Raw genomic sequence first — 17,373 nt, 5'->3', positions numbered from 1 at the left:
TCCATTCCCATCTCCATTCCCATCTCCATTCCCATCTCCATTCCCATTCTCAACAGTAACACCAGAACCAGTTGTAAGTTGTCTCTCCTCAAGCAATTCAAGAACCTTAAGCGCGGCGTGAACCTCGGCACTTTCTTTACTGATATACCCGTGCACCGTTACATCGTCGAGATCCAGGTTCAGAGTTGAGAGGGTGATTGTGCTGGTGTAGCTTGCTTCAGATTCCAAGATACCGGGATTGAGATCGGTTGTGAGGTTAGGTGGGGTGGAGGAGGAAAGTGAGGATGGTGGGGAGGAGTTTGTCTCAGTCTCACTGCCTGGCTGGCCGTGGCCGGGAACACGAACAGTCTTATATTCGAACTTCCATGTTTCTTCTCTCTCACCCACCTCATGTACATCCCCATCCGCATCCACCCGTCTCATAGGCGCAAAAGCAGACCTAGACCTAGAGGCAGACGCCAACCTCGCCAGCAAAACCTGAACCCTCTGCAACGGATGCAGCACATCAACCCCCTCATCCAAAATCCGCTGCGCATAAGCCACCAGTCCGAGTCTTTCAATGAATCGGCGGCACGGGTCCAGATCACAACCTGAGTCAACGTATATCGCGCCGAGAATGGACTCGATTATATCGCTGAGAACCTTGTCGGCGTTCAATGATGAGAGGAGGGACCAGGGGTATGTTTTCCCGTTGGTTATGTGGGTGAGGATGGGATTGCGGAGGATTGAGTGCCGGGTTAGGATGTTGCTTTTGTCTTTGGTTATGATAGTGGTGGTGCCGTTGCTTGTGGAGGTGGATGTGAAGAGGGGGGTTGAGGGGGAGTGGCGAAGGTACGTGTATAGATGCATCATGGTCCCTTTTCCATCTCCATCTCCACCCTCATTCTCCTTTCCTGAATTTGACTCGAACCCAAACTCCGCACACAAAAATCCCAACAAATTGCCATTAACAAGCGCCTGCTTGACGCGGGTCATATCGCCCTGATTCAGATCCCTCGGGTGAAGCCTCATAATCTCAACGACGAGCATATCGAGGACTGCATCGCCGAGGAACTCAAGGCGCTGGTAGGATTGCGTGATGGAGTCGTGCTGGACGGAGGGGTGGGTGAGGGCTTCGAGGAGAATGGATTCGTCGGTGAATGTGTAGCCGAGGGCGGATTCGAGGGGGGTGTGGTTTATTAGGTGGGGGGTGAGGGATTGGGTTTGGGTGTTGAAGTTGGAATCGGAGTTTGACATTGGTGTGTCAGTGTCAGTGTTCGTGTCGTTGTCGACGTTGATGTTGATATAAGGGCTGCTTGATCGAGTGAGTTTAATGTCAGGCAGGAAACGCTGTATAACAGCCCTAGCCATCTCGTGCCCACCGTCAAAATAAGCAGCTCCAATGAGGGCCTCCACAACGTCAGCCAGGACCTTGCTCGACATGGCCCTTTTCCCATTCCCACTCCCACTCCCCGTCCCTGGCCCAATCTCATCACCAGTTGCCTGTTTCTCAGAAATCAACGGCGCACTCCACCTCCTCGGCGTAAACCTTCTCGCAATAATAAACCGATCCAACCCCGAATCAAGCGCAGCCCTCGCAAGCCTCCCATTCTGCACAAGCGCATGAAGCGCCTGCGTAAGATACCCTTCGTGCCAATTCGGATTCGCAAAGTAGAGCTGACTCGCAACGGTGAACTTGAGGACGCTGTCGCCGAAGAACTCATAGCGCTGGTAGTTTGTTGGTGCTTGGGCGAGGGGCATTGTAAGGGCAGTTATGATGTGGAGGGTGTCAGTGAAGGTGATACCGGGTAAGATGGTGCGTGCTAGATTTGCCGCGACCAGCGCGGCTTCGAGCCTATCTGTGATGACGGCGATGAAGCGGCCGAAGACGGATTCTGTTGCGGGGAGGTTGGATATGGTGGCTGTTTCTGCTGGGATAATGCGTGTTTTTGGTGATTGGGGTTCCAGAGTCTCGGTCTCGATGTGGTCTTCGTCAGCGGCAAGCCGTTTCGCGGCCGTGACGAGATTATGCTTCTGTAGAAGGTTCCGACGCTTAGGGTACAAGTCGCATTCGAGCTCTAGGCCGCCGCCGCGATCGATCCACCGTTTGAAGAGCAGGATCTCGCCGTAGCGTAGGTGATTTCGGACTAGGCCCATGCGGTCGTTGCCGCGCTGGCTGGAGAAGACTTCTTGTGCGGGTTCGTGGCTTTGGTTCTTCTCTAGCCATGTTCGTAACTCATCTGGAGGTAGATCAGGGCCAAAAAGCGTGATGAAGTCCCGGCTGTTGGATAGGCGTCTGGTTGTTGTAGCCTGGAGGTAAAGGGCCGTGGTCGCGCGCAAGCTTTCGATGTCCTCAGCAGTCAATTGAACAGGCTCTGCAGCCTCAAATTCAACGGTGTATGTCGTCTCGCTATCCCAGAGCAGGACCATGGGCTCAAGACTTGGTACGGCGGCTGGTGAAATCATGTTCATGTACGTCTCGTTCCCATCCTGGCGGATAATAATACGGCTCTGATGCAGGTCCGGGTTCGGCTCCAACCATGCATCTGCCAAATCAACCCACGGGTCATACTGCGCCCTGACATCCTGAATAGCCGGGACAGAAGCGAGGTCCTTGCGGTTGAACTCGCGGCTCTTCGTCAGCGGGAGAAGATTATCATTCACCAGTCCATGCTCGTAGAGTGCTTTATACGCCTGGAACGCGGCTTCCTTTCTAGCTGCTCGCTCCGTCTTCCACCATGATGTACCCGTTGCGCGTCGGACTGCGGGGATTACACAGCTTGGAAGGGTTACTTTGCCTTTTAGGAGGGCGCCGTCGTGGCGCTCGAAGGAAAACTCGGGCTTATTGTCGACGTTTGCTTGAGCAGGAAGTGTGGAGCAGAAGTGGAAGAGGTGTTGCATTGCGTTGTCGGCTGTCAAAATAGCACTGTGATGGTCAGCTTCCTTCGACATTCGACCTTGGTCGAAGAGAAAACATACCCTGTAGCCTCAACGCGAAACCTCGCAAATACATCCTCATCAACGTCTTCAAGCGCCATAACCTCCTCCAATCTCTTCCGATCCTCCTGATACGCCTCCTCCATAGCCTTCTCAACATTATGCCACTTCTTCAACGTCGAATCGTCATCTTCCGTCGAAAGAACCATCGCGTATGTAGAATGTTGCCGACGGGCCCGTCCACGCCGCTGCACAAACGACTTGAGATTCGGCGGCTTATCGTAGCAGACTACCACGCTGCAGGCGCTAACATCGATACCCTCTTCCAGCACATTAGTGGAAACAATCAGGTTTTTGCGGCCGTCGCGGAAGTCGTCGAGTGTGTCGCGTTGCATGTTGACGGTGAGAAGGTCACCGAGCATATCTTTCTTTTTTGTCGAGTTGGACATTCCGATGAAGCCGCCCGTGCGGAAACGGTCCCTGGTCAGTGGGTGGACGGTTAGGAGGTGAGACATTACGGCGACGGTTGCTCGTTGCTGTACGAATATTAAACCGGAGAAGTCATGTTCTTCTGTGCCGAGCAGAAAAGCGACCAGGGCCTCGAACTTCGGCGAGACGGGAAAGTCCGCTGGATCGGTCGAGTGTGTGTCCAGGTTAGGGACAGGCAACTTCGACAGGATATCAACCAGATACTTCTTCTCGTCATCGTCCAGGTCCATAAGCTCGTTACCGTTACCAAAGACCCTGCTCCGTAATTGCTCAGTAGAAACCCAGATAAAGTAATCCGCCGCCCAGACACCCAGCTCCGTGAAGATGTGAATGACCCGACGAACAAACTTCTTCAACTGGTCGCTGCAGTACGTATTCCCCGTCTCAAGTACTTTCTGCAATGCCTCTCCGTTTGGCGAAACCGCTCGTAGTTTCTTAACATAGGGGTCGTCTTCGAGTTTCAGCATTCCGTATGCCTCGATCAGTGCTCTTGGCATGCCGCCGAAGGATGATATACCTTCTACGACGAGCGGCGTGTAAAGGACCCGTATAAGCTCAGGTCTATGCGTGTGTTCTAGGAGTTCATGTCTGTGCTCTTGGGGCGTCGTGCAGGCTGCGTTGAGATTCGCTTCGATGACCCTATACTCGTTAGACCCTGGCCTTCCACCATCAAACATAATAGCACGTACTTCAACTCCTGCAAATTCGCCGCCGCACTAGCCGTGAGCCCCAAAATCTTCGGGACAGCTTCGGGACCATGCTCTGCAACAGCCGGATGATAAAACAATCTCATAACATTATTCGCCGGGTGATTGCGGGTACAATGGTGCGCCTCATCAAAGATAATTAGACCTAGTCGTGAGATCCTCACGAAGCCGTGCGTCATGGCGTCGAGAAGGACGGCGGGCGTTGAAACAACGATTTGGATGTCATCGAGCACAGAGTCCCAAATCTCCTGCTCCGTCCAGAGCTCGACTTTGTCGAGCCCTGTTAGTGTGCGCGATTTGGCGGCAGGGATGTGCCGCGCTATTACGGCGTGCTGTTGGAGGCAGAGGGCTACTGTGGGTGCTAGGAACCATATTAACTGTGTGTTTTTGTTAGCAGGTGAGTTAGGCAAAATTGAGGGGGTTGCACCTTATTTCCGTCGGAATGCTCCAGCTCATGCATGATTCGCAGCAGGGCGCTAGTACATAATGTCAGCCAACGGGGTGTGAACAGGAAGTCAGAAGAGGACCGTACATGTGCGTCTTGCCGCTTCCCGTACCCATCTAAGAGTCATTAGAAAATGAGTATGTGTGGGAACATTGGCTCATACTGCAACGACGATGTTGCCTTGTAGGCTCGCCTCGAACATCTCCAGTTGGTAGCTCCGCGCCCGGTAATCCGGAGGGTCGGGGTCCCCCGTGGGGACGAAGGCCATGTCCGCTATTGATCATTCAGCGAAAATCAGGACGGGACATGATGAAAAAGTGAAGTGTGTTGTTAGGGAGATGTTGAAATGTTGATAGTAGGATGGTGGGGGTGGTAACTTGGTTTGAAGTGGATGAGAGTGGGGTTCCAATAGATAAACAAAAAGCAAACCAGGTTCCCGATGCTCTAGTGGTCTCTTTACTTCCAACACCCAGTACCACTGCTACGGACGGTGTTCTTGCAGATACAAGCGGGGGTATTCCCATTGACATTGCGTGCGAATTAGATACTTGCTGAAAGACAATCCCAGGACTCAGATGGAGCTCGTGTCCTCGCAAAACACACCCAGGGACAGATCAGCCTCACTCATTCTGCGCCATACACCAAAGATTACTCGAGCTGATTGGAACGAAAAAATAGCAGACGCTGATAGATAACACAGAGCCATGAAGGCTCAAGGATAGCAGTAGTGAAGACAGCTGATAATGCATACAGATGATAGTTTAGTCATGCTCATGAAACAAGCGGTAAGCCGTGACTAGGACCCTCCGTCTTCGTTGTGTCCGAGGGTTCCGCGCCCTCATCTACTCGCCCTCGCCGAGCCTGGAAGTTGTTATTCAGAAAAGCTTCCTCGTTCGGGTGCTTGCGCATTCCAAGACCGGCTTCCGCTATGCGGTTTAGCGAGTTCATGTCATCGTTGGCAATGGAGACCTGAGACTGAGGCGAGCCCTGCTGGGGGGCTTGGGGAGCACCCTGGCCGGGTCGGGTAGGTGGTTGGGGTACCGAGATTTCGGCACGGGGTTGACTGAGGTCGATGTTCCCGGGCAGCTCAGGGACTTCGCCGTGCGAATCCAGCAGCCGAGACTGGAGATTGATGATGTATTCGCGCAGTTGATAGTTCTCAGACTGCAGAGCTTTGTACTCCTGCGACATGATTTCAAACTCCTTTACCTGCTCCTCCAACTTGCGAATATAGCTCTCCTTGCGCTGACGGAACGCCCTCTGCGCCAGTTAGTGAGAGTCTGCGAGCGGAAATCGGATTCACGTACTTGAGCTGCACGGTTTTGCGCGGCGCGCTTTGAGGTGGATAGTGGTCGCTTCCCATAGCTCTTGGGCGACTCGTCGTCATCAGCCGGTTCCGGCTGCGCTGGGGGTTGCGACGCGGGAGGAAGCATTGCAGCCCCGGAGATCGCAGGGTCTATGTTGTTCTGGTCTCGCGGGCTTGGGGCATTCGGTTGCAAGTGGTGAGGTTGTTGCGGGGGCTGTTGCGGACGGGGTTGCTGAGGGTGTTGTGACAAGTGCTGGTGCGCAGACGCTGCTAGCAGCGAATCGTGGAGCACTGTAAACTGTCAGTAAACAAAGTTCGATGGGGAGGTAGATGCAGATATCCTATCGCGGCTTATCGCAACGCGCCGCGGCCGGGCGATCCGGAGACCACGGGGTCGCGCGACAAGGCTTATGTCTTACCTTGGTCAGCATGGTCCTGCGACAAGCATCAGTCAGCATTCATGTCTTGACATGTCTAGATACGTCGCGCTGTCGCTGTCCGACGCGACCGGAGCGAGACACGACGCCATGGGACGCGCGGGTGAGGTCATCGCTCGACTCGCGCGTGGCAAATCCCAGACAGCGACGGACGGCCTTGTTGGAAAGACCGCCAGTATCGCGAGGCAGAGACGGGGCAGAGGTAGGTAGTCTACTCCGTCGCGAGCGATCTGATGACAAACCGCGACAGGCATAGAGTTGCTTACCTGAGCAGATGTTTGCATGCTTGGATGCGGCGCTGGAGCTAGTGCAGGCTGCATGAGACTCTTTGAGACAACGAGCTTCAGTCAACAAAAGGACGCGCCCGGGAGGGGACAGCACGGTTTCAATTCACGTTGCACGATTGACAGCAAGGAGCACACGGGGTATAAGGCAGTATCGAGGGCGAGAGGGGAAGAAGATGGAATGGACGCAAGTACCAAGATCGATGAGGTAAGCAGGGCCAGGGATGGTGGAAATCGGCGTTCAGGCTGGCAACTGAGGCTTGCTGACTGTGTTCTTATGAAATAATGATGGTGGATGTCCGGAGCTGAAGAAAAGCAGAAGGCGGAAGGCGGAAGTGACGGGCAGTTGCTGACGTGGGGCCAGTGCCTCAGGCTGTCATTCCTGCCTTGAATTGTCACTCAACCTTCACTAACAGCCAACCTTGAGTACTTTATACACTTGGTGAGAACCATGGACTACATCTGTACTCCGTACTTTCAGTCTTTTCCACTCACAGATCACTTTACTCTCAGATCTGGTTCATAGGCAATCTGACCTGCCATATCTCCGACAGTCGACACCGACGCTAACCTCATCCGGACGTATGACTAATTGCCCGATAACGCTGACTAATGCCACAACTCTTGGCAGCTCCTCACTGCACTGGACTCTACCAGAGAGTAAACCGCTTACATCCAATGCAACATCAACACACTGCGATAATACATAGGGTACTTCCCAATTCCACCATTAAAAAACACCTTTCTCCTCATCTAACCCCATAATCTCAAACGCAACGACCTCAGGATGTCTCACACCCCCAACCCTCAACTTACTCCAATCCCGCTCAAAGCCCTCCTCGATATCCGGCCACGGCCCCAGAGGCGTGATTGCCTTGGGGTTGATGTCGTAGTGGCTTTTAGTATACTGCGAACACAGTGGAACTCACTTAGTCCTCATTCAAGGACACGGGAGGATACCCGGGATTGGGGGCTTACATTCTCCTTAATATGCTTAAAATTCGTACTCCCCCTCGCAGCCTCAACACCCCAATAAATCCCCCTGAGCCAATTATCCAGCACGGGATAGTCATGCCGAATCGTACCAAGGTTACACTTGAAATGCTGAACGTAAACCGGATCGAACCGGATCAGCGTGACATAAACCAGGATATCCAGTTCCGTCAGTTCAGAGCCTAGAATGAACGGCCCGCCATTGGCGTGCACGATCTTCTCGAGTTTATTCAGCGCCCCGAAGACAAGAATCACGTTCTTGTCGTATTCGTCTTGAGTGTTTGCGAAGCCGGCTTTGTACACGCCCGTGCACAGATGAGGGAGGATCCAGCGGCTTATACTGTCTATTTGGGGGCGTAGGTGAGGCGGGTAGGTATCTATACGGGCTTTTTCGGGGGGGAGGATGCTGTTGAATGCGGTGGGGAGCCAGCGGAGGAGTTCGAGGCTTTCCTGTAGTCATCTATCAGTCTCGTCTTCGTCCACGTCCGCATCCAATCCACTCAGATCACTGAAAGAGAGAGGAAAGAGTATGATAGGTAGTACATTACAAACAATCCCCCCTGTTTCTCGATCCCAAAGCACAGGAACCGAATACCGCCCTTTATACCCCGGATCATCCCTAAAATAAACCTTATGCAGATAATCTTCCCCGAAGAGCCTATCAACCGTCGCGTCCGGATACTCCTCCCCACCCCCACTTTCACCTTCACCCTCTTTCCCATCGGAGCCGGAACTGGATTTCAGAAACCGCCACCCAGGCCACCCATTCTCATCCCCCTTCGGATACGGCATTACCACGCTGATATCTATGATCTCTGTTAGTCCCTTCAGGTGCCGGATGAAGTTTACGCGGTGCGCGAAGGGGCAGAAGAGGCCTATGTAGAGGTGGTACCGGCCCGGGGCTGGGGGGTAGATGCCAACGGAAGGGGGGTTTGAATCTGATCCTGGATCTGCATCTGGGGAGATTGTGCCGTGCCAGCCGTCTGAGGTGGACGGGGTATGGATTTGGTTTGAAATGTTTGGTTGGGACATGGTTATGGCTGTTTCTTGGATTGAGGTTAGAGTGGTCTTGAGGTTGAGGTTGGAATTGGAGACATGGCTGTGTGTTCTATTGCTGGGGTGTGTGATAATTATACCGTCGGATATACGGAGTGGGCTGATGTCAGGGTGGGGGATTTGGGGGGTATGACGGGTTTAGCCCCACTTATGAGCTTAGATCAACCTAATCTAAGTCTGATCTGATTGTACTCCAGGGTATGTAGCGGACAAGGTGGCGGTGTCACCTACTGGTAAAGCATTCAAAGATCTATAAATCGCATTAAGAATATATAACGATGAACCGAACAATGCATAACAATGACTGCTTCAAACATCGCTTGCAGAAATGAAAACTGAAAAACAACCAAACATTCTTCCCTTAACCCCTCTATACACTTCACACCCTTAGTATATACAGTATACAGTAATCACTGCTCCTTCTTCGAATCTGCCTCGGCCGAACTTTCAACAATCGAAGCCGCAACTCTAACAGACTCCCTCCACCCCTTCTGACGCATCCAGAACCGCTCCTCGGCATTCGTATCATGCTTCGTCCAGCCTCGCGCATCATCCTCAAGCGACTTCCTCGTGATCTCAGACAATTCCATGGACTCGTCCTTGGCCGTGAGATCTTCCTCCTCGTCGCTGCTACGTGCGCCCAGTGTCGACTCGAGGTACCGCTTGCGAAGCATGTACTGTTCCGTCTTCTCGCGGCGAACATTGGGCGGCTCGAACTTGGCAATTGTGGCTTGGACGACGTAGCGCACAATGAGGTAGAGATGTTCGGCGAAGAAGATCGTCAGCAGAAGAGCCCAGCCCTTGATGGCCGAGGGCTCGCCGTTTGGACCGTGCGTGCTTGTGTTGAACATGTAGACCAGCGCGGCGCTTGTGATGCTTCCTACCCAGGAAAGGAACCCGAGAGTGTCGAGCCAGGGACCGATGGTGTCGACGCGGATTGGAGACGGGCGCTTGCACTCGACAATGATTTTGAAGAAGTCAGAGCGGAGCTCAACCCAGTTGTTGACCAGGAAGGAGCACGGCACTAAGGGCCAGACGGGAGAGAAGAGAGCCAGGTAGCCGAACTGGATGCACATCTCTCGGAGATCGTCAGTGACGTTGTAGTCGTCGCGGTCGGCTTCCCTGCGGACGCGCGTGAGGAACTGAACCTCGTCTTCGTGGTCATCGTACGAGTGCTTTGGAGCCTTTTGAGTTTCCCCTTCCAAGCCAGAGTTCACCCTGCCTGTCTTCTTTCTCTTATATTCCTTGTACTGGCGGGCGAACTTTTGCTTCACGAATGGCACAATGGTCTCCATCGCGAATCCGACTACCTGAGCCGTGACAGTAAAATAGATGACTTGCTTCCGCAGGCGATCGGGGTTGATGTTGAAGCTGCTGTGTTCGGCGGTGGTTGCCTTTTCTTTCGACACAAAAGGTCGGACTGTCAAATGGAAAACATCCAGGTGAGGAACAATCAAGCTAGCAAACGGAATATAGACAAAGGCCGTTAGGAGGATGGGGAGATATGAGGTGATAAAGTTGATCACGAAAATCTTCTGCGTCAGCGCGGTGTCATATGCCGTTTGGGTTTCGTAGTTTTCATAATCGTTCAGCTTCGTCGCAACCTTGACGAGGACTCCGCTCATAGTAGGAATCAAGGCCGATAGCAGGATAGTCGGGATGAAGACCTATACAATAAGCCCGCTTGTACAAATTCCGGGATTGGGCGTACTTACCAAGTACGACTTCAGCGGACCAGTGTACACTTCAGAGATAAAAATCTCAATAGCAAAGCACGTCGCAATGATGGCGCCGAGCGCGACAGTCGAGACCACAGCAAAGGGGACCTGAAGAAGTTGTCTCTGCAACCGAGTCGTCGCCGGAAAGATACCCCGTGTCTCGCCGGTGATCTGGTCCTGGACTTCTCTCTCCGGCTTAAATTCTCGCCGCTTGGATCGCACAACCGACACCCCCTTCGTCTGCCACCGGCAACTAAGATCCTCCTCCTGTCGCTTCCAGTATTCGATGAAAATAACACCCCACAGACAATTGACCACAGTATAAATGATCGAGAACGAACCCAACAACAACCAACACGAGAATCCAAAGGCCGCTGGGAAAAGCAGGAACTTGAAGTACGACTGCAAGAACGCAAAGTAGAACCCGACCTGCATTAATCAAAACCGTTAGCTCGACGCCACCAACCATGTCAATCGGGACAACGCACACTCTCCCCAAACTTATCTCTAATTTGATCCAAGTCTTCCTCCGACAAAAATGTCTTCTTACTCCAATCCGTCAAGTACTCCCGATTCTTGCCCTCGTCATGCAACGGAAACACCGCAATCACATTCTTCCAGTGTCCATGCTTCGGCGTGATCCCCGCACCACCCGTATCATGCGGCAGCGTGATCATGTGGTTTATAATGCGCAGTCGCTCAGACTCGGTCTGCGGTTCGGCGGAAGCCTCGTCTTCGGGTTCGGAGCTGCGGACGCCATGGAGCCAGTTGCGAATGCTACAAGTTGAACAACCAATCCCAATTAGCCATCAATCACAGAATCAGTTGTTAGGAAAGGGCCAAGGTACCGAGACTGATAAACAGCACGCTGCAGACTCTTCTTCCTCGACGCGCGGACGAAAACAAGCAGGTTGCTGTCCTCGCCGGGCCGCACTTCAGCTTGGAGTCCGACCTCCCATAATTTCCGGAGGAGCAGCTCTAGCTCCTCGGAAGCCCTGGACGGACCTAGACATGATCACGGAAGTCAATACGAGCCCCTCGTATTCGGAGGTGCAGTCCTGCCTACCGGTATTGGCATAGCTATACTGAATGACGTAGTCCGCATAGAAGTTGGTATGCGAGCCGCCCTTGGCGGAGGAGGAAGCCATTTATCGAGACAGTGTAGAGGGGGAATGAATGGGAGGTGAAAACTAGGTAGAATAGTTGAGCAGATATCCTAGGGAGGTAATTGATATGTGCGTCCCATTAGGGAGAGGGGGTTTGAGGGGGGCTGATAAAAATAAAGGAGAGGGAGCGGACTGTCGTCATCGGCAATACGAAGCTCGACTGGTAGTGTGGCCTTGGCACTCGATCAATGGCCCGCTGCCACCACTGCCACCAGATCGTGCGTTATCTGACACGCTATGATCTCACAAGTGGCGCAAGCTGGTATCTTGATGTCTTATCATCGTGCTTGCAGGGTGTACCTTCTAGCATATTGTTCTTGTTACTTTGTATCCTGTAAAGGATTGATGAACTCGCAAAGAGCGGTAGGGGTGGGGTTTATATATTTTGGCATGTTAGACGCCATGTTAAGGCAGAAAACATCCACACCTAGCCACGCCAACTCCAAATCTCAGCATACCGTACTGTTGGCAGACGGCTCAGGAGATATACTTTATGCAGCGACTATACTCATCGAAGAGTACGGAGTAAGTCAAGCTCGTGGCCTCGGGAAGGGCATCTGGCCCTGGTCATACTCCGCCAAAACAATGCTACGCTTCAGCTCAGAGTAAAGTGATTTAGGCTTGTGTATACAACCTAAATACATCGTACCATAACAACGGGTTCCATAGCTCAGTTGGTTAGAGCGTCGTACTAATAATGCGGACGTCGAGAGTTCGAGCCTCTCTGGGACCATCTTTTTCTTTTTTTCTTTTTTTTCCCCTGCACCTGATAAAGAACTTGATAATAACCTTAGTAACAAACAAGCCAGGCCCTGGACCCTGCCCCGAGGCCTAACTTCAAGTAAATTGTGACTAATACTGAGCCTACAGCACTGGAACCGAGTATATATGCTGCTATACTACTTGGATTCTCGACGGCTGTCACTGTCTCATGAAGTGCCAGGCCACGTACGGTATACTCGAGGATGGAAATGATGGCAGCTAATGGACCAAATATGCAATGATGCATACATTTCAAGAAAAATCGCTACTCTATAAACGTGAGTTTATCGCTCAAAGAAAGAATCGGTAAATGGCCGGTGCCTATAACACTTGTATCATCATCGATACTGTCCATGAGATTGTCATTAGATACTAGCGCGCCGCGGCGCAAGAGTCCGCTGCAACTTCTTCTTCTCCTCCGTCTCCTCCGGCAGCGGCAAGGACCCCTCACTCTTCAACTTCTGCAAATACTCCTTACCATAGAGGTACCCAACTTGATAGATTTCGTCAAAATTGCCGAACTCGAGCGTTCCGTAGCGGTCGATGGGAGGGCGCATGTAGAGGCAGCCAGGGGTGTTCTTGGCGCGTTCGAGATTGTCGATGGAGGAGACGTAGGCGAGGCGCGCTTGGATTTCAGAGAGGGTTGGCGGATTGGGGACCGCGGAGAATGGGTTCCACCTGTTTATTACAGACCAGATACCGGAGAGGGAGTCGCCGTAGCCTTGCGGGGTGTTGTCGTCGATGGAGCCGACGTCGATTGCGAAGATCACGTCTGCGCCGAGTGTTTTCATGTGCGCTACCGTGAGGTTGTCGATGTAGCCTCCGTCAAGGAGCATGCTTCCCTCGTCGCAGATTGGAGGGAGGAGGCCTGCTAGTGACATTGATGCGCGGACGTAGCGCCAGACGTAGCCGGAGGAATGATACTCGGCTCGGGAGCGGCTGATGTTGGTCGTGTTGCAGTAGAATTCGAGCCAGAAATCTTCGATTTGGCTATCGCCGAAGGTTTTGAAGATACCGCGGTTGAACTCATGGCCGGTTGTGTATGAGACGGAGGGATAGGTTAGGTCCAGGGCGAACCGCCACATGCTCCCCATGCGGCCGGCGAACTTCTTTGCGCGGCCATACATGGGAACAACGTCGCCATCTCTGGCATACAGACCGCCGATAAAGGCACCGATGGATGTTCCACCGACGATGTCAACAGGTATGCCGGCTTCCTCTAGAGCTTTGATGACTCCAACGTGAGCGATACCTCTCGCACCGCCTCCGCCAAGAACCAGGCCGACTGCCCTGCCGCAAAGTCGGCGTGCTAAGCGATGGAAGTCGCCTTTGAATGGTGTCTGATCCGAGTAAAGTGGCGTTTGCCGAATCCGTCGAGAGGTGTATTTCTGGATCTCGGCCTGGAGGATTTGAACTCTTTGCTTCAGGACTGTGCCGAGTCGTTTCGTTTGTGGATGGGATGGCTCGGCCGTAAGTCGGAAGCCCATTTGGATATGATGATGGCCTCCGTTAACCCAGACACGGTTCTTGAGCCATTTGCGGGTGGCCCCTGGAGGGCAATACCGATCCGAATGCAGCAGCACCAACTCTTTCCGTGCTGTTGTCTTCATGCCGAGTAGGAACCTTTCATATTCGCCGACGTTGGGCGACGACTCCGCGAGGCCCACCAACAGGATACAGTCGGCCTGACTAATGCATGTTTGGGTCCATGGGGAGTTCACATTAGTGTCAGCAATGTATAGGACCATCCCGTATTTCTCCTCCAGATCAGCCAAGTACTGTGAGAGCTTAAGCTTCCCCATGCGGCTGAAAGCGTGCCGACCTAGGTGATTCAGGATAGCGGCCTGGTTCAGAGATGTGACACCATCGGTAACACCAATCTGTTGAAGAGCATTGAGAAGTCGATTGCCGAATTCGACTACCGGGACACCTGCAGTTATCGGAAGAATGCCAACAGTGCGAAGGTTGAGTGTTGAGGTTGCGTTCCTGACATTGCCGGTATTACCGGGCTCGCCTTGCTCGGACATGGGATTCTCGACTAGATCCCGCATCCGCTGAGCAATGAGTTTAGACACCTGTATGGTAATTCCAGTGTGTTCCTGGGCGAGACTGTTGAAGAGAGACCGAGGAAATTTTGCCAACTCGGTGTCTCGTATAGCGTGCAGAGTAGCTGGCCGCGTCGACTCGGTCATGACCTCCAGCTCGCCAACACTTTCCCCTTGACCATGCTCACCGACGACAGTCATTTTGCCTCCATGCCCCTCGTGGACAGACCGGAGACGTCCATTAAGCGTGATGTAGATAGCGTCGCTTTCATCGCCTTGATGGTAGATGACTTGACCGGCGTTGACCTGCACCCACTCCAAAGCAAAGTCGATATGGAGAAGCATGCGCGGAAGCAAGCCTGTGAGCCTCTTTGCCAATGTCAGAAGGGCAATTGGATACCTTTCGGCCAATCGTTCTAGGGATGCTCGCGGGAGGAACCCTACGTAAACATCCGTCTGCGCGACGACATCGGTATACGAGCGGTAAGAAGCCATCGCGCCTACATAGCCCTGCATTCCACCCGGCTTGATCATGTAAAGAGACTTTCGGGACGCCCTTTTGCGCCTTGACGACTCATTCGTGAAAGCCGCATTGGTCGCGCCGCGCGACGTAGCCGTTTGTGTATGCTTCAGCGTCGGGAAAAGATCCTCCTCCAATTGCGATTGACCTGGTCTCGAGATCCCAACGAGATCCTCCCCCTTCTCGTTGACCTGGACCCCGACATCCAGAAAGCCGTCTATAACATAGTACAGTCCCGGATGACGCTCGCCCTGTTCCACCAGAATGGATCCTTGAGGGAAATAAACGATCTCTATCTCATTGCGAAGCTCTTCCCTCAAATTGACAATGGGCGATGTACCACCCGCACTTGTAACAGACATGGACATCATAGATTCGGTTTCACCATCTCCGGAATTCTCGTAGGCGTCAATGAAGCCAAATGCATTGTTGCTAAAGACGGCTTTCTGGCGACGGGAGTCATACGAGACCAATCTGGGGGACAATTCTCCCGAGCGAGCGCCTTTGCGAAGTGCGTCATGTGAGCTGGGAGTCAAGCCAATGCCTTCCATAATGCAATCTAATACGGATTCGCGGAATAGAGCATCCTCGTCAACCGAATCCTTGCGTTGTAGGGAAGAGCGGCGCATGGGGGAGCGTTCTTTCTCGGTCAGAGGGGTGTGTAGTTTGGGTGTCGTAGCGAACTGTTCATGCCTAGGCCCAAATCGCGAAAGCTGAATTGTAGAGAGAAGGTCCCCAGGGCTCACTCCACCCGTGTCACGCTCTGTAGGAGACCGGTCCGGGTTCATAAGAGAAATGGGCCGCCGTGTCATCGCCATCTTCGCATGTAGAGCAGCCTCCTTTCTCAAAAAGCTGCCCGACCGACGCGTTCTCCCGGCATAGGGATTATGCAACGCAATACCCTTTGTGACTTCCTCAGAACCTAATCGATCCTTCTCCTTCAAAAATTTGCCTTTCAATCGATCAAGAGCCGAACCCCGAATGTCGTTCGGCAAATCCTTGGTAGTGAACCTGGTCATCTGCTTCTCGATGCCCAGAACTTCGTTTGTGAGACCGAGGTAGGAGTGCGCTGTTGCAAATGTCACTCGCTGAAGTCGTGTAAGGATCACTTGGACAATATGAGCAGTAGCTCTGGGGTAGAGTCGCGTCAAGCGCCGAAAAGCGCTGGCGGGTATGATCGCAATCGTCGTGTCTACCATAGCTCGAGCCACAATGTCTGGATGCACCGATTTCCGGCGATTCAGTCGCTCTCGTCGCTTCGCTTTGGCGTGGTCACTAGGGTTGTGTGGAGGCGCGCGGCTTTCTCCTAGGTTCAAAGGAGGAACTGGCGGCAGGTGTTCTCCATCCCCGTTAATCGTAGTGCTATCGTCCTCATGATCTGATCCGTTCGGGAGGACGGCTGGGCTGGCCGAAAACGATCGGGGCACTGGCGCAGGACTTGGCTGCACACTGGACATGCTGGATTCGGAGCCTTCGGTATTGCGCAAGTGTATATCCTCTGTAAATAGAGATAGGATAGAGAACAACGACGACATCGAGGCGCCATTCTTCACTTCCGTAAGTAGCTGGTATCCTTGTTTCCCGTCCCGAGCTTGGTCTTCTTCGTCAGACGACTCGATCGGCTCGCCGTTCAAGTTATGCTTTCCTTCCCGCATCGACTTGACAAATATCTGAACCAAGCCGTCCACAACCAGACAAAAGCCCTTCTCTTCCTCCAGCTGAAGTGTCTCGCCCGCGATCAACTTCCGCGTCTGCATCGTGCGCGTCAACTCATGGAATACGGGTCTCTCGAGATAACCAAAGACTTTGATCGCGCTCAGAAATTCGTCCAGATAGTTGGCCAATCCTGGCTTCGAGTCGCCTTCCTGCACATCGGGGAACAGATCGAGTTGTGGTTCTTTGCGTTGGGGCTCCGGGGGCAAGCGGCTGTACATGTTGAGGAAACGATAGCGAATGAACCAGCTGACGGTTGAAACCAGCGCCAGCACGATCAACATCCTAAGGAACAATTCCGCATACGTCAGTGGATTCCGATGCCTGAAAAGCAGCAATTGAAATACGGATAGAGGAGCAGCTCTTACAGCGTCGTAAAATTCATTGTGAACGTCAAGCTCATGGAAAAGAGCGTAAAGAGCCATCTGGGCAGCGTTATGGTAGCAAAGGTGATAACCCAGTATAGAATACTTGGAATCGTCTGGAAAACCAGCGAAAACACCCAACCGATCCACCCCACCATGGTTGTCGGAGCTGGAAGGGATACCAACGGCGACGGGGGAAGAGGAGCTAGGCGAGGGAAGCCAGAGACGCTGGCGCTTATGGCGGGCAGCGTAGTCGACAGCGATGGTGCAATGGAGGGGGTGTTCGAGAGGGAGGACGGTGACGCATGTACTAGCTGGGCGGGCGTAACAAGAGAAGCTCCACCGTTGGCCATCGTCACTTCGAAGCTTGCTCAAAGAACAGCGCTAAACCCGGCACTTGCGCAAAGGTTGCAGGACTCCTCACCCGGTGACACTGCAACAAATTATGGAG

The 17,373-nt window shown here is 53.0% G+C and overlaps 5 protein-coding genes and 1 non-coding gene across 6 annotated transcripts; 1 reads left to right on the top strand and 5 right to left on the bottom strand.

The window, feature by feature from the left end:
- Positions 1-54: 54 nt before the first annotated feature.
- On the bottom strand, positions 55-4,825 carry BDV17DRAFT_287987 (putative RNA helicase/RNAse III; the record flags this gene model as incomplete). Its single annotated transcript, XM_073761282.1, has 6 exons — positions 55-2,905; positions 2,959-4,044; positions 4,095-4,489; positions 4,540-4,588; positions 4,645-4,673; positions 4,721-4,825. Coding segments are annotated over 6 exons (4,515 nt in total), but the record flags the coding sequence as incomplete, so codon positions are not given.
- Positions 4,826-5,220: 395 nt separating this feature from the next.
- Positions 5,221-6,152, bottom strand: BDV17DRAFT_196820 (uncharacterized protein). Its single transcript, XM_073755199.1, has 2 exons — positions 5,865-6,152; positions 5,221-5,817 (listed from the first exon to the last, which is right to left on the bottom strand). Exons 1-2 carry the CDS (start codon positions 5,988-5,990, stop codon positions 5,329-5,331), a joined length of 615 nt encoding a protein of 204 aa, XP_073619305.1. The 5' UTR covers positions 5,991-6,152; the 3' UTR covers positions 5,221-5,328.
- Positions 6,153-6,967: 815 nt separating this feature from the next.
- Positions 6,968-8,702, bottom strand: BDV17DRAFT_196810 (putative cell wall organization protein/glutathione transferase (Gto3)). Its single transcript, XM_073755198.1, has 3 exons — positions 8,121-8,702; positions 7,563-8,027; positions 6,968-7,491 (listed from the first exon to the last, which is right to left on the bottom strand). The coding sequence occupies exons 1-3, from the start codon at positions 8,607-8,609 to the stop codon at positions 7,315-7,317; spliced, it is 1,131 nt and encodes a 376-aa protein (XP_073619304.1). The 5' UTR covers positions 8,610-8,702; the 3' UTR covers positions 6,968-7,314.
- Positions 8,703-8,855: 153 nt separating this feature from the next.
- Positions 8,856-11,610, bottom strand: BDV17DRAFT_196786 (anoctamin family protein). The gene is made up of 5 exons (XM_073755197.1): positions 11,418-11,610; positions 11,200-11,356; positions 10,840-11,128; positions 10,349-10,780; positions 8,856-10,300 (listed from the first exon to the last, which is right to left on the bottom strand). The coding sequence occupies exons 1-5, from the start codon at positions 11,497-11,499 to the stop codon at positions 9,044-9,046; spliced, it is 2,217 nt and encodes a 738-aa protein (XP_073619303.1). The 5' UTR covers positions 11,500-11,610; the 3' UTR covers positions 8,856-9,043.
- Positions 11,611-12,176: 566 nt separating this feature from the next.
- BDV17DRAFT_t32 lies at positions 12,177-12,250 on the top strand. The gene has a single exon. It is a non-coding gene; the product is annotated as a tRNA-Ile (tRNA).
- A 255-nt stretch (positions 12,251-12,505) lies between these two features.
- On the bottom strand, positions 12,506-16,947 carry nte1 (lysophospholipase). The gene has a single exon (XM_073756786.1). The coding sequence runs from the start codon at positions 16,839-16,841 to the stop codon at positions 12,645-12,647; it is 4,197 nt and encodes a 1,398-aa protein (XP_073619302.1). The 5' UTR covers positions 16,842-16,947; the 3' UTR covers positions 12,506-12,644.
- Between the last annotated feature and the right edge of the window lie 426 nt (positions 16,948-17,373).

Source organism: Aspergillus undulatus, assembly GCF_047715775.1.
Source record: "Aspergillus undulatus strain CBS 261.88 unplaced genomic scaffold BDV17scaffold_6, whole genome shotgun sequence".
Lineage (NCBI taxonomy): Eukaryota > Fungi > Ascomycota > Eurotiomycetes > Eurotiales > Aspergillaceae > Aspergillus > Aspergillus undulatus.
Note: the sequence above shows the minus strand (reverse complement) of the source record. Positions and strands in the feature narration are given on the sequence as shown.